This window comes from Pteropus medius, unplaced genomic scaffold, assembly GCF_902729225.1.
Source record: "Pteropus medius unplaced genomic scaffold, Ma_sr-lr_union100, whole genome shotgun sequence".
NCBI classification, from domain to species: Eukaryota; Metazoa; Chordata; class Mammalia; order Chiroptera; family Pteropodidae; genus Pteropus; species Pteropus medius.
The window spans coordinates 1,304,248-1,320,602 of NW_024348527.1; the positions used below are offsets into that span (position 1 = coordinate 1,304,248).

The 16,355-nt window shown below is 37.8% G+C and overlaps 1 protein-coding gene across 3 annotated transcripts in view; it reads right to left on the reverse strand.

Annotated features, from left to right (window-relative positions):
• Window positions 1-3,049: 3,049 nt before the first annotated feature.
• VSIG1 (V-set and immunoglobulin domain containing 1) overlaps window positions 3,050-16,355 on the reverse strand; it is a 37,909-nt gene continuing 24,603 nt past the window's right edge. For all 3 annotated transcript variants that reach the window (XM_039879715.1, XM_039879714.1, XM_039879716.1), the window contains 5 exons: window positions 14,502-14,700; window positions 8,913-9,068; window positions 8,408-8,527; window positions 5,338-5,485; window positions 3,050-4,510 (listed from right to left, as the gene is read on the reverse strand). In XM_039879715.1, coding sequence (XP_039735649.1) covers window positions 4,171-4,510; window positions 5,338-5,485; window positions 8,408-8,527; window positions 8,913-9,068; window positions 14,502-14,700 — 963 coding nt within the window. In that variant the 3' untranslated portion in view covers window positions 3,050-4,170. The remainder of the gene's footprint in view (window positions 4,511-5,337; window positions 5,486-8,407; window positions 8,528-8,912; window positions 9,069-14,501; window positions 14,701-16,355) is intronic.

Sequence of the window (16,355 nt, forward strand, 5' to 3'; positions counted from 1 at the left end):
TATTCTCTGATCATAATGCTTTGAAACTAGAATCAACTGCAAAAAGAAATCAGGAAGAACCACGAATACATGGAGATTAAACAACATGATATTGAAGAATAACTGAGTCAGAGAAGAAATAAAAAGAGAGATCAAGAGATACATAGAAACGAATGATAATGATATTACATCAAATCAAAACTTTTGGGACACAGCAAAAGTGGTCATAAGAGGAAAGTTCATATCATTACAAGCCTATCTCCAAAACCAAGAACGAGCCCAAATAAACAACCTAACGCTTCATGTTAAAAAACTAGAAAAGGAAGAACAAATGAGGCCTAAAGTCAGCAGAAGGAAAGAAATAGTCAAAATTAGAGCAGAAATAAATGAAATTGAAAACAAAAAAAAAAGGAAAAGAAAAAATAAATGCAACAAAGAGCTTGTTCTTTGAGAAAGTTAATAAAATTGACAAACCCCTGGCTAGACCCACTAAGGAAAAAAGAGAAAGGACACAAATAAACAAAATCAATGGTGAATGAGGGGAAATGATGACAGGCACCACAGAAATACAAAGGATCATAGAAGAATAATATGAAAAAGTCTATAATATCAAATTTAATAATTCGAAGAAATGGACCAGTACTTAGAAAAATACAATCTTCCTAGACTGAATCAAGAAGATCTGGAAAATCTAAATAGACCAATCAGCAGTATGGAAATTGAAACAATCATCAAAAACCTACCAAAAGGTAAAAGTTCAGGACCAGATGGCTTCACCAGTGAATTCTATCAAACATTCAAAGATTTAATACCTATTCTCCTCAAACTTCCAAATAATTGAAAAGGAGGCAATACTTTCCAATTCATTTTATGAGGCCAATATTACTCTGATACCAAAACCTGGTAAAGATAACACACAAAAAAAGAAAACTACAGACCAATATCTCTCTTGAACACAGATGCAAAAATCCTAAATAAGATACTAGCGAACCGAATACAGCAACATATTCAAAAGATTATACACCATGATCAAGTGGGCTTCATCCCAGGGGTACAGGGATGGTTCAACAAATCGATTAATGTGATACAATACATAAACAAATTAAAAAATAAGAATCATATGATCATATCAATAGATGCAGAAAAAGCCTTCGACAAGATACAGCATCCATTTATGATGAAAACACTTAACAAAATCAGTATAGAAGGAAAGCACATTAACATAATAAAGGCCATATATGACAAACACTCAACCAACATTATACTTAATGATGAAAAATTAAAACCTTCCCTCTAAGATCAGGAACAAAGCAAGGCTGTCCACTATCACCACTCTTATTCAATATAACATTGGAAGTCCTAGCGAGTGCAATCAGACAAGAGAAAGATATAAAAGGCATCCAAAAAGGAAACAAAGAAGTCAAACTGTCACTATTTGCAGATGGCATGATTCTCTATATAGAAAACCCTAAAGACTCTACAAGAACACTACTAGAAACAATAAGCAAATACAGTAAAGTCTCTGGAAACAAAATCAACGTTCAAAAATCCATAACATTCCTATACTCTAATAATGAAGCGTCAGAAAAAGAAGTGGAAAAAATAATTCCTTTTGCAATTGCAACAAAAGAATGCAATACCTAGGAATAAATCTAACGAAATATGTGAAGGACCGATACAATGAAAACTACAAGACCTTATTAAAAGAAATTGAAGAAGATACAAAGAAATGGAAAGATATTCTGTGTTCTTGGATTGGAAGACTCAACATAGATAGTTAAAATGACCATATTACCTAAAGGATTATATAGATTTAATGCAATCCTCATCAAACTCCCATAGGCATTTAGAACAAAAAATCATCAGATTTGTATGGAAGCACAAAAGACCCGAATTGCCAAAGCCATCCTGTGAAAAAAGAATGAGACTGGAGGCATCATTCTGCCTGACTTCAAATTATACTACAAAGCGACAGTAATCAAAACGGCATGATATTGGCGGGAAAACAGACACACGGACCAGTGGAACAGAATCGAGACTCCCGAAGTAAACACATATTTATACGGGCAAATAATTTTTGACAAAAAAAAAAAATCCAAAAACATACAGTGGAGAAAGAAAACCTCTTCAATAAATGGTGCTGGGAAAACTGGAAGGCCACCTGCAAAAGAATGAAACTAGACTGTTGTCTATCACCACACACCCAAGTTAATTCAAAATGGATTAAGGACCTGAATATAAGACATAAAACAATAAAATGCATAGAAGAAAACAGAGAAGAAAACATAGAAGAAAACTCAAAGACCTTGGACTTAAAGAGGATTTTATAAATTTGACCCGAAAGGCAAGGGAAATAAAAGCAAAAATAAATGAATGGATCTACATCAAACTAAAAAGCTTCTGCTCAGCAAAAGAAATTGTCAACAAGGTAAGAGACAACCATCTGGGTGGAAAAATATATTTGCAAGCAACACCTCTGATAAGGGGCTAATATACAAAATATACAAAGAACTCATACAACTCAATAACAACAACAACAACAACAACAACAAAATAAATGATCCAATCAATAAATGGGCAGAGGACCTGAACAGACACTTTTCCCTAGAGGACATACAAAAATGCCGACAAACATATGAAAATATGCTCAACATCGCTAGCTGTTAGAGAAATGCAAATCAAACATGCAAATCAAAACCACAAGGAGACACCATCTCACACCTGTTAGAATAGCTATAATGAACAAAACGAGTAATAAATGTTGGAGAAGATGCAGAAAAAAAGGAACCCTCATACACTGCTGGTGGGACTGCAAATTGATACAGCCACTATGGAAAACAGTATGGAGTTTCCTCAAAAAACTAAGAATTGATCTACCATATGATCCAGCAATCCCTCTACTGGATATTTACCCCAAAGACTTGAAAACCCATATCCAGTATGTTGGTGGAATTGCACAAAGGGGTATAGGAAACGTTTTTGGGTAATGGAAATGCTCTAGATTGTTGTGGTTTCATGTGTGTATACATCTTTCAAAACTCATCGAATTGTACACTTGAAATAGGTGCAGTTTATTGTACATAAAGTAAATGTCAATAAAGTTGTTTATAAAAGATTTACCTTAGGATCATTAAAATAAGATTTTATTGAAAATTATTTATTGAACCTTAAAATAAGATTTAAAATTTGATTGATTACACAAATGAAACAGTCTACCTGTAAATTTCTTCAAGGTGTGATGTGGGTGAAATGTGATCAATGGAAGAGTTTTTTAATAGGTGAAGAAGAGGCGATATCAGTGCATTTTAGTTCATATTTGGTATCTCTTTTTTAATGTGGAATACCCCAACAGTAAAACAAATTAATTAGTTTAGATTATCTAAAATTGATCTCAAGTGTTTAGAGAGTTTCCTAGTCTGGCCCTTCCAAAGTAGATAGCATGAGACCCAGTGATAACAAAATAGCTTATGCAAAGCCAAATTGAATATCACCTATGATATCAACATTTTGTATTCACTGAATGAAAATTGTATTTGGAATTGTTTGCCTGTACATTATTTCATATTAAAAATTGGATTAAAAAATTGCTATACTCATATATCGAATAGCAGGGTGGTTCCTTAGGAAATCCAATATGATAAATGAAGCATTAATTTTAAGATCTAGCTTTAAATGCTATGCATCAATCAATATGTATCCTTTACGTAGTCTCCTCCAGAATCTTTTAGAATTTTTTTTTCCAATCTATGAGACAATGCTGGTGAATTCTTTTCTTAGTAGTCAATATGGAAATAGGAAGCCCTGAACTAATCCTAGAAATAATATTGAATCCAATTAATGCCACCTTGTCATGTGTGCATATGGAATGTAACAAAGAGTAGCTAAAAATAAAGAAATAAATTTTTCCGAAATACTACACAGGTGTTGTGAGAATACTTTCAACTGAGTTAGAAATCAGTTGCCTTATTAGTTATGCTTACATGTTAGTGAAATTGTAAGTATTCTATAGTGGTAATACGGGAACCCTTGCATTGATTTCGTAATTATCTTGACCTGTTTATTTTGGATTGATGGTAGGAGACCCTTATTAGAATAGGGTTGGTCGGAATGGAGTGAGGCTAGGTCAACTGAATTCTAAATGCCAGTCGTGGGTTCCTTAGTGATGATGAACACCGTGCTTAGGCTACCAGCCTATGGCTTATTCACTTGTTTTTCGTCATCACACAAGGGCTCAACTACAATCCCGGGCTCTGGCTCCGGCTCAAGCTCCAGCTCCATCTCTGGCTCCAACTCGGTTTCTGGATCCACCTCAATCTCCGGCTCAGGTACCTGGACAGGCTCAGGTCTTGGGGCAGGCCCCTGGGCAGGCTCCGAGGCAGGCTCAGGCTTGGGGATAGGCTCATGATCTGGCCCCAGGATGGTGTCAGAATCAGTCTCATGGAAGGAAGGTGGCAGAGTTGATTCTAGTTGGATAACGTCCTCAGATGGCATCGTCTCGAACTCTGTACCTTGGTTTACCTTTGTCATTGGTCTGCAGGAAGAATGCCCAGGGAAGACTGTTAAGGTTCGACATTTCACATGGAGTCATAGGCTCTGTAGCTTCAGTGACCAGGTCCCAGTCTGTTCAGGACTTCTGTGATTTGTGGTATTCTGTCTCACTGTCAGACTACGTGTCTCCATTTTGGGTACAGAAAGGTTGTGTCTCAACAATATTATGAGAATTCAAGAGAGAAAAATCAGTATTTAAAAGATGAGAAAACTGCTATCAGGAAGAAATGTTCTAAAGATTTAATAAAGTCTTCGAGGGCCAAATCCATGTCTCAGGTGCATCTAGCTCCGACTTCATCTAGCACAATACTTGGCACCTGGTTGGTACCCAATACATAGTTGTGGAAGCATATAAATGGACAGATGAACAAATGAACAAGTGTGATATACATTCGAGAAGAAAGAGAGTGGGCAAGAGCATGGACTATGGGCAGGGTCTCATTCTGACTTCTATTGGTCTAGGCACTTTTACCTTCATGGGCCCCTTTTTCATAATGAAAAGTATTAAAAATTATATTTTATGACTGAGTTAGCAGAAATACAAGTATATTAATATGACAAAAGAATTTTTTCTTAGACCTAAAAGAATGGTTGTGGTAGTTAAATGAGTTGGTGTAAAGTGCTTAGAACAGAGTCCGGCACACAGTGCTCAGTAAACCGTAGCCATCATCATTCTTTTATAAAAGCAGTGAGGGTGAGCAGAAAGATATCCCCAATATCCTAAAAGGAGTGCTTAGGAAGAGCTGACTGAAAAGATATATGCCTGAGAAATGTCCATATTCAAGTAAAGACAACAAAATAAGGTCTTACTCGAGTTCTGCAGTGGTTTTAGAATTTCTCTTCCTTTCTTTCCTCTTTGTTTTTGCCTTGCTCCTTGCGAAGCACACCACAGAAGTGACAATGGCAGCACCCGCCAAGGTACCTACCAAGGCCCCAATAATGATTCCAACTTCTGGATCTGGAGGATATAAGCAGCTGGTTAGTAAAGTGGAACATATGTCTGCTTCATACATGTGCATTTGTGACCAGTAGGACTATTTGGGGCATTCATATAGGGGGAAAGAGACTTGTATAGGCTGGGAGCATGGGAAAACCTTGAACTCTGCCAGTTAGACTCATAGTAGTGGAAGAAAGATGCCTGGCTCAACTGTGTAGCTTACACATTCACATTTATTTATACACATAAACTAAAAAAAAATGCCAACTTGTGGGAGGCGGGGTCTCTTTAAAAACGAGGTTTAGAAAAGTGAGTCTTCAGTGTACATTTGTTTGGTCGCTGAGAAAGACACTATGGAGCTGCAATCTGGTAACCAGAGAAGTGACCCGTTATAGGAAGGGACATTTTACCAGGCTTTCCCAGAGCATAGGTGAAGTAGGTCCCTAAAAACCTCTCCCACAAATTCCATGTTCACCATGGAGCTTCATGCATTCTGGCCATTGGAAAAGGACATACCGATTTTCATAAACAAGTGCCTAGATCAGTGTATGGAGAATCTTAATGAGTGTGAGACAATTCACCTGAGCACCAGACCTTAAAGTACTGAGGTATTGTCCTCAAGAGGCTATGTTTGGGTTCCAGGCAGGCCCATCCCCTTCTGCCTTCCCTCAAATAAAGATGAATGTTTTATATTTTGAGACAAAAGACTAGTTGAATTGCCTGATTATTCTTTTAACTTTTTTTTTAATGATTAAAACGATGCATATGCATAACTTAGAAAGACAAACAGTTCTGTTAGACTTCTAACAAGAAAACAGAGGTCCCCCATTTCTGAGTTCCATTCACTAGAGGCAACTGTTCTTAAGTCTTTTTGTTTTTTAATCTTTTGGAATTTGCCCCCTTGTTTCCATTATGTTTGTTCTGATACCTCCTGCCTTTTCCAATTTTTGTCATTTTCTATTGACTTCCTACTCTAGAAGTTGAAAATTTAACTATCTTATATCGTTCCTCTCACACCCTGCCACATTCTCCTAATATAGTTATAGCACAAGTTGTAGTTAAATCCAAGTTTGCAGTATTATGACTATGTAAATATCGTTCACAGCTGCAGAACATGGCGTATATTATGATCTTATACAACATTTAAAATTTTTCCTTGAGGATAGTAAGTACCTCATTTTTTAAAATACATTTAAAAAATGTATTATCACTAATCTCCAACTCTCCAGCAAAATTGTTAAACTCCTCTTAATAGATTCAGACACATCAGATAATCTATTGGTTTCTTTCCCCCACCCCTCAAAGACGTCTCTTCTGAAATCCTCCATCTTCCTCCCCCAGCATGAACTGGATGCACTTCTAAGCCTGCTGCTCTACTGCCATCCTTCAACTGACTTTCACCTTCACTCCTGTTTTAAAGATAAAGAAACAGCCTTTCCAAGTCCCTTCAAGATCCAATAGCACTTCATTGGTAAAGCTGGTCCTGGTTCTATAAGTGTAATTGATTGTTTCTTCTTTAGTATCCTATATACTACCGTGTGCAGACCTCTATTATAGCATTTAACATATTTTAGTGTTTGTTTGTCCCTCTATCTAAACTGTAAGATCCTTGATTGTAAGACGTATATCTTATCAACTTCTATATCTTTATCACCTAGGACAGTCTCTGGCATATAGCAGATATTCAGTGAATATTTTAGGAAGGAGGGGGACAGGAAGAAAGGAAGGAAGGAAAGAAGCCAAATGCCAACATCATCGGAAAGAGGATTCAAAAGGAAGCAAGGCTCAAGTGCAAGTCCTAAAAGTTTCTACATCCACAGTACAATTGTACCTCTGGAAAGGCAAAAAGGGTTTGACAAAGATCTAGAGAAAAACAACAGAAATGATCAAGGGACCGAGGACACAATAGGAATACAGAAAAGGAAAGACCAAAAAGGTGAGATTTCTTCACTTTGGAAAATAGCTGAAAATTATATGAAAATGAATGAGCAACCTAGAGCTGGAAAATGTTGGATTCAGGACAAATACAAGGAAGAAAGCTTCATAGTAGAGCAATAATCCAGTGGAATGGGCCACCCTGCATAAGGTACATATTAAAACCACAGATTCAAAATAAGTTAGAAAAAATTAATAGATAACATTATCCTGTTATTAAAGTGATCTTTGAGAGGTGTTGCAAGATATCCCTTTGTAAGAGCTTGCCCCTGACTGGCCCAATTTGACGATCCCAGGCCCTCAAGTCTATGCTTAGTAACTAAGTGCCTTTAAACTGGAAGGTTGAGATTTAGAAGCATCCTGGCACAGCCAGTCACTAACTGGATGATCTTGGGCAAGTCACTCACTGCCCTGAACTTCAGTTTCCTTTTAAGTAAAACGAGGCTAACAATATATTCTGCCTCCTAGAAAGGGTGGTTGGAAGATTGAGTGAGATAGTGCTCTCAGCACACGGCTGAGTGCCTGGCACATAATTTGTGCTCCACATATTAGCTGCTGTGACTGTAGGTACGAGTGCTCTTTTTGTTATTATTATTAGAGGCAGATCTTAGCAAATTAGTTAAGAATTGGAAAGTTTGTGAGCTCTGTGTTAGACATAGATTGCTACAGTTTTACCTGGATTTACCAACAGCATAACAAGGAAAATCCAGCCTGGTACTATCAATGAGGCTGTTGTTTTATTTATTAAATAGTAATACCTACTCTTGAGATTTTGTGAGGATTAAATAAATTTTTGTAAACTGTTTAGGGCAGTGTGTTGTACATATCAACTATCATGTAAGCATTAGATATTAGGACAATAATTAATCATTTCAACCTATAAATAAAGCACCAAAATCTCCAGAGAGGCAGGAAGTATTAACCAGGGATGTTAATTAATTTACTTGGTTGGCAGGCCCAGGATACTTGACTTAAGGAGGAACTGTTAAAATTGTGTGGTCAACTCACGTGAAGCAGTTAGATCGATTTCACAGGAACTATTGCCAAGGTTGTTGATCGCAGTGCACTGGTAATAACCTTCTTCAAAATTAGTCAGATTTCCAATAACCAAAGTACCGGTGACTGGATCTGTCAAAACCAGGATATAGACATTTGAAATATTTTATGTAGGTACAGATTGTGTCAGTGTAGCAGATCTTCAATTCCCACCCACTTCTTCATATCAACCTCCCTTTCTTGAGATGTCCAGGGTCCAATTAGATCCTTGGCGACTATTCCAAAGGTAGCCCACCTAGGACCATGCCATTCTCTCCAAAACTAGGCTTGACTTTTAGAAGTTGGGGTTAAGACCAGATGACAATCATCTTGTTAGGAGAGAGACATTTTTTTTTTACATTCCTTTCCCAGGAAAATAGAAGATTAAATTGTAAAGATGAGCAGTAGGCCACATATATATGTTGTCAGCTATCACACACACCATGCCTTGCCAGGGGCTGCTGAGGACTATACCTACCGAATCTTCCTTTCACTGGGATGATGTCTCTTCCTTCAAGTTTATACCAGTGGTACACAGGGGAAGGTGTTCCAAGCACCGAAAGGCAAGAAAGAGATATAGGACGGCCAGTTTCTGGTATTCCTTGAATGCTGCAAAAGGGCTTAGAAGGTTTGACTGTAAAGCAATGATAAAGAGTAAAAACCTTATAGGATGAATGACAGCCTGTAACAATTGCAGTCACTTCCTCACTTTCATTTTGTTTTTGTGCGCTTTTTTTTTTTTAATTTTAAAAACTTATTTTGGCAGTTTTCTGTTTATACCACTAGATGGAAGTAGAGCACTTCAGATGCAGGGACCTTCCAGTCACCAAGCCATTAACATTCTAATAGTGTTTCTTCTGTCTGCCTCCTCCGCAGATTCATAACCATGAATTTCCACATTGTGTCTTAAAATATGGCTTTTAAAAAAACAATCAAATGTAAGCAAACACTAAAACAATTAGGAGTATAGTTTATACTCTTGAAGCACAGTTTTAAAGGAGAATAGAACCCTTAAATACTTTGAGATAGATTGTTATTTTTTCTTTTAAAAAAATGCTGTATTGTGTCATATTTTTCTTTTTCTTTTTCCTTTATGAGTCATTTTTGCCATTTATTCTTCTGGGGGTTTGCACACAATGGTTGGAGGGTTTCAATTTGCCTTTGTCAGTCATTGATAGGGGAAGCCCATTTGGGGGTAGGGCGTGCTACAGAGTGGTGAAATCATCATTCGTTTTTTACTTTTTCACTCCATAAGTAAACACTTGAATGCCTTCTGTGTGCCTGGCACTGGTCTAGGGCACCAGAAATTAAAAAGTAATTGTGACACAGTTCTGAAGTGGGGTGTAGGGAGTGGTGAAAGAGGAGACCATAGCTTGGAGGGCTTTGTATTTCACGTATTTTATACTGAAAGCAGGAGGACCACGGAAGGAATTTAAGTAAGGGAGGGATGATGGCCATTTTAATATTTTACCTGGATTACTGTGGCTCTGGGGATGCCTGAAACAAGGGAGAGGAGGAGACAGATTCAAGAAGTACTAACAAGTCAACAGTACTTGAGAACTAACTGGATATGGGACATGAGGAAGATGATGGGGTTCGTGATGGGAACATGAGCTTGCCAACATCCTCTGAGATAAAGAATACAGGAGGAGGAGCAGAGTTTTGGGGAAAGAGTGAGGAGGAGGAAGAGGCACGATTGAGGTCAGTTTGGGACACAGCATTTTAGCTGCTTGTGAAACACCTCAATAAAGAAGTCTTATAGGAAACTGAAAATCTGAATCTCCTCATTCAATCTTACTGCTTGTACCTTTTTTTAACCATAGTCTGACAGAAAGATAAGGATCTGAATGTCAATACTTTCAACTCACCTTCCTTGTCTTAATTTGGGTTAAAAACCCTCCAAAGGCATTGATTCTCTAACTTAGACAAGTTAGACCTTAGATGCTCTGGATTGCCCAGCTCTCCAGCTCTTACTTGGGAGGTAGCAGTTAAGAACAGAGCTCTGCATCCATACAGAATACTGGCTTTGCAACTTTATCCTGGATGTGTTTAGGCAAGTAACCTAACTTAGCCAAACCTCATTTGACCCATCTGCAAAATGTGAACAAGAGACTATCCAATCTCCAGCAAATCCAAATATATTGTATTTATGTAAATAAAATCATGTCTACAGAGCCTTACACATGGATTTGCTGTTGGCTACGAGCAGGACTAATTTCTGCTGCCACATTTTATAGCTTGCTACTAAAGTTAATTTTCCCATCTTTGATTCTAACCCACTGTACACATGAGCAAGAAAACGGATGGATATAACTGGAGCTCTTCAAAGCACTTCACCCTCCCTATCTTTTAAACAGGTGTCTTTTAATTAGAATAAGTATTTTTCTCTTTATCTCTTTACTCTCTCTTTCTTATCACTAATTTTCTCAGCTGGGAAAAACTCGTTAGGTCTGCCTACCCTAAACAAAGCTATTTAACTGAAAGTTCATTGTAACTATCACTAGATTCAGATACTGCATTTTTTTTTAAACATGGTGATTTTATAGCCTTTACAGCAGAATAGAGCAATCTGAACAGAAAATTAAATGAGGTGCTTCATCACAAAGTCCAACACCAGGAATTGAACTAAATAACAGACCTGGAATGACTTGCATTCATTTCCTGAGTCCGAAATCAAACCCAGATAGGCATTTGATTGATTGATTTATTGATTGATCGATTAATGAACACATTTTTCTCCTTTATGCAGTTAAAGTCCCCAGTAGAACTTAGATGTTTACTGTCAAAGCCATTGATCTACCATTTAGCTTTATTGCTTTCAACAGAATTGGGGTGGGCAGGAAGAGGTTCACCTCAGAAAATAAATTAAAATGCTTCAGTGTGTTCTCAGATCCTCACTAAATTCATCATTTTCTTTTTGTGTGCCAAATTGCAGAAGGAAAATGATGCTCATTCCAAATGCATACAAAATAATTATTCAAACTTTCGCTGGGTATTTTTCAGAGATTCATTTTCCAAGGCTGTCATACTTAATGGAAGTCTCTCAAATAAATGGTTGTTCAAACCATCTGGGCCTTTGCTCATTGCTCTTTCCTTCACCTAAATCATGTCCTGCCATCTCAGCCCCTTTTCTACTTTGCACATTCTTGTACAACTTTCAAGATTCAGTGAAAGAGTCACTTTCTCCAGGAAGCCTTCTCCAGTTTCCCCATGCTGCTTCTAGCCATTTCCCCTCTGTCTCCCAGTTCTTCTCTCCTACCTCCACTATAAGCTTTTGTTATATATTTGCCTCACTCACTAGACTCCGAACTTTTGGAGGGCCGGGACCCTATCTTTTACATCTTTCCATCTCTATTGCCTAGCACAGTAACTGGACATGTTTTCAGGGTTTATCGAATGAATTTATGCATGAATGAGTGAGTTTATGCATTAATGAATGCATGGGATCAATGTCCATCACTGGGTAATAAAATGTCCCTGAAAGATGCATTGACAGGAAGAGTGATCTTTAAAGAAATATGGACACCCCTCTCCACTACTGGCCTCCCTAACCCACTTGACCCCACCATGCCTCACCCCTCTGTCAGGATAAGCAGAACAGTCACTCATATGCAATGGAATTTGATAACTGTAAACAGCCTCTGAAATTTTTAGAGAAAATTATCAGTCTCAAAATTTCTAGAAAGCAGTTTGTGGAATGCCTTTGTTCTCAGCTCAACTAATAAAAATATAATTTTTGAGAATTCCCAAACAAACAAGGAAATTCATAGACCCTTCTGCCTCTTACCTTGCCTGGGTCCTGTATGCTTAAGGAAAAGTCATGGCACAGTCAATGCAGGAACAACTGACCCAAAGAGTCATGGAAAAAGAACAACTTGGAGAGGAAATTACCCTTAGCTTCTTATGAAAGTTGATTAGGGATTCTCTGAACTTTACATTAAAAAAATATTAACATTCCTGTCCATCTCAGGGCTATTTCCAAGCTCGGAAATAAAGAAACTTGGTTTCTTTAGGTTGTTTCTGGTCATAAGGACAACCCAGAGCCAGGAAGCAACAGAAAACCATTAGGGGACTAATCCCTCAATTTCTTCGAACACTGAATCTCCAGTATATTGTTTGGTTCTCATAGTAAACTTGCAAAGACAGAGCAAGGGTTACAACTCCATCTCAAAATGGTCAGACCAAGATGGACTGGTTGCCTGAGGTCATCAAATGGCTGACCGAGTAAGACCTAGAACCTAGGTCTTCAGGCTCCAGCCTGATGTGTTAGCTTCTAGACCAGACCATTTGGTTCCCATGTAAATGACTAGTCTTCCAAACGGGAACATCAACTCTCCCAGGAAAGGGTTTGTGTATGCTTCTCATCTTCCCTGGTACCTGAATGCCTAGCACAGGGCTCAGCTAAATAAAAACCTGATTGAGCTACCCTGCTCTTAAAAATCATCTCTTGATAACCTTTCCCCCTTCTCCAGGTGGGTAGTTGTAATAGCAAACCTCACAGTAAATAGCTGGTACATTTTTGGCATCACCTGAGTGGCAAGCACAGACAACTCTGGACAGTTATTCCAAGTGTGTACCTTGTTATCAATTGCTGCTTTTCCAGGCTACTCAACTATCAAGTCATTGATTTGATCTAGTTCCTCCTTTCTTGTGATGGATGTAAACAGCTCGAGAGAAGTAATGACTAGGTTAGCTTCATTTGGGATTACTTAGAAGTGGGAGAGCCTTTAGCTCAACTAGTTAGTTGGTGAGGGTTGACAGCCCTTTCATCCCTCCCTTCAGTATTTCTGAAGGTCTGCGGACAGAAACAGCTAGGCTGACAGATGGGAGCAAAACTCCCATTGTCCTCTCAAACAGAGGTTGAAAGGAGCCCTAGAAATCTCCCAAATTGTGATCTCTCCAAGAGCAGAAACCATGCCTCCATCACATGCCTCATGGCTCTTGGTGCAAAGTAGGCACTCAATAAATATTGCATAAATGAACCACTCCAAATTTATTTAAAGAGTGGATATGACTTGCCCAATGTCACATAATGAATATTCGTATATACATGAATTAATTTCCAACTCTGGCTTAACATATGGTCCTTTTGCCAAATAGAGTTAACCTTTAAGAAAATGTTTAATTCTTGACATACAATAGTAGATTAGTTTCAGGTGTACAAAATAGTGATTTGACATTTATATGCATTGTGATGTGATCACACACTAAGTCTAGTAACCACCTATCTGTCAAAATGCCAAGTTATTACAATATTACTGACTGTATTCCCTGTGGTTAATAAATAAGCATCTCCCTGGCTTATTTTATAACTGGAAGTTTATAACTCTAATTCCTCTTCACTTTTTCACCCATTCCCCGCCCTCCTTTCTGGCAACCATTAGTTTGTTCTCTGTTTCCATGAAACTATTTTTGTTTTGGTCCATCAATAGATTAATGGATAAAGAAGATGTGGTGTATATATACACAATAGAATATTACTCAACAATAAAAAAGAATGAAACCTTTCTATCTACAAGAATATGGATGAAACTAGAGAGTACTATGCTAAGTGGAATAAGTCAGGCAGAGAAAGACAAAAACTATATGATTGCACTTGTGTGCCAAATCTAAAAAACGATCTAAATAGTATTAGCATTTTAAAAAGGGACCCTCCTGTCTTTATTCAAAAGAATGCTTTAATGTTGGGAGTTGTGGCTGACTTAGGAAAGGTGATACATTGGCAGTAGGACTGGCTTCAACTGGAAGTCTCCTCTGGAAAAGTTGCTAGTGATCAGTTAGTGTTCTCATTTTATCCTTCAGAGATAAGGATCCCTGGAGGTTGGATCATCTATTGCTCTGTCATTTTGGCACCCGTTTTGGTTTGACATTTGTTTCAGCATGTTTTCTGAGTGATTTCTCAGTGTTGCTATACGGGTTGGGTCAGAGGGTATGTCTCTAGTTCCCCAATAATTGAAGGAGCAGGGAGGATATTTACCCCTGGGACTTAATTGTCACCATGACCCACTGCCCTGGTTCATTCAGTGTCCTAAATTGGTCCAAGGAAAGGCATAAAAATTGTCCATACCTAACACACTGACTGTGAGGATGCCTTGATTGTTGCCATTAAAATCAGGGGGGTTGTTAACATCACAGGTGTAGATGCCACTATCTGCTGGTTGCATATACAAAATAGTGATGGATGCGTTATCTGGCTCGTTGGACACTACAATTCGATCTTTAAATCGTCCGATAGCTGCAGCTTGTCCACCTTCAGAATAGTAAATCTAGGACAGAAAAAAAAATTACAGAAATGAGGACTGGAGAGGGTTCAGGGCTAAGATAAGCTACCTGGGAGCTCCCTCTATCCAAGGTTACCTTCTTTGATGAGCAACAGCATTTTCCCCCCATCAAGGAACAGGTCCCTGTGGCAAAGGTTTCTCAACTCGGTGGGGCACTTTAACTTTCTCATAGCTGTTCACATCCATTACCTCACTTGTGCTCAAAGCAGCTTTATGATGTCATTGGGACAGGTAAGTATGCCTGTCTTACAGACGGTAGACAGCTTCTAAGCTTAGGTTAGGAGATCCAAGATGGTCACATGATGAGTCTACCTGGAGGAAACTCATTATATAGGACACAAATGTCTGATGGGAAATCCAAAACCATTATTTTTTTTTTCATTTTATAAGCTTTTCTTGATTTGAGTTTACTTTATTCAGTGGGACTATCTGGAATATCATAAAGTTAGAATATTTATGCTCCTTTTGTACACACATACTCCTTTGGATAAGCAAACTCGTGTTTACCCTGTTAGAAGAATAACATTTCAGAGCAGACAAGCCCCTGACAAATCATCTGCTCCCATCTCCTCATAATAGTGGCATGAGGATGAAACAAAATAATCCAGAAAAGGGCCTAGAAAGTGCTTAGTTGATGGTAGCTACTACCTTTCTCCCCACGTGGCAGGAGGCAGAACAGGAATTATTATCTCAATAAGGGCACTCAAAGCCAGAGATATTAAGTGACTCATCCACAAGAATTTTTATTACTATAATTTAGGAGACTTAAGAAAGATCTGGATTCTAGTCCCATCTCTATTAAACAACATGGATATTTAGATCATAATGGCAACTGTGGGAGCAGCATGGTGAGGTGGAAACAAGCCTGGTATATAAGTGAGATAACCTGGATTTTAGCCACAGTTCTGCATCCGACTAACTGTGACAGCATCAGGGGAGGTGGCTCCTGGTCATGCTTCCATGGTAACCAGCTTTGTGAAAAGAAAATTATTTAATCTTTCCAACCTTTAGTTTCCACATCTGAATGAAGAACCAGAGCAATGTTTTCCAAAATATAGTATGTATTCCCCAAGTATAGGAACATAAGTTCATTTTAAGAGATACATAAATGAAAACTTATTAGAGACATATCTAGCATATCAACTCTGTGACTTCATTAATTTTATTGTTTAGAATGAGCCTAAGATAGGTATTTTTAAGATTTTAAGAAATCAAGTCAGTGTAGAAAACAACATTAAATAATACTGCTGGTGGTACACAAACATGACAAAAATCATAAAGATGTGATATGAATGACTGAAGCTTGGGAATCACTAGACTAGGTGATTCTTAGGTTTCTCCATAATGCACACAGTCTGTGTACACACTTTATGAGTTTTATATAAATGTGTGTAATTGAAATGATCGTTGTTTGTAATTTAATAAACTGGTATTGTCCTAGTCCAGTGGAACTAATTGATATTTTCATAAAATCTACTCGAAGAGCCTTATGGTTCATTTAATTCATTCTCCTCACTTTATAAAAGAAACTGAAGCCCAGAGAAGTAAGAAAAAAAAAGAAGAAAGAAAGAAAGGAAGGAAGGAAGAAAAAAAAGAAAGAGAGAGAGAAAGAAAGAGAGAGAGAAAAAAAGGAAGGAAGG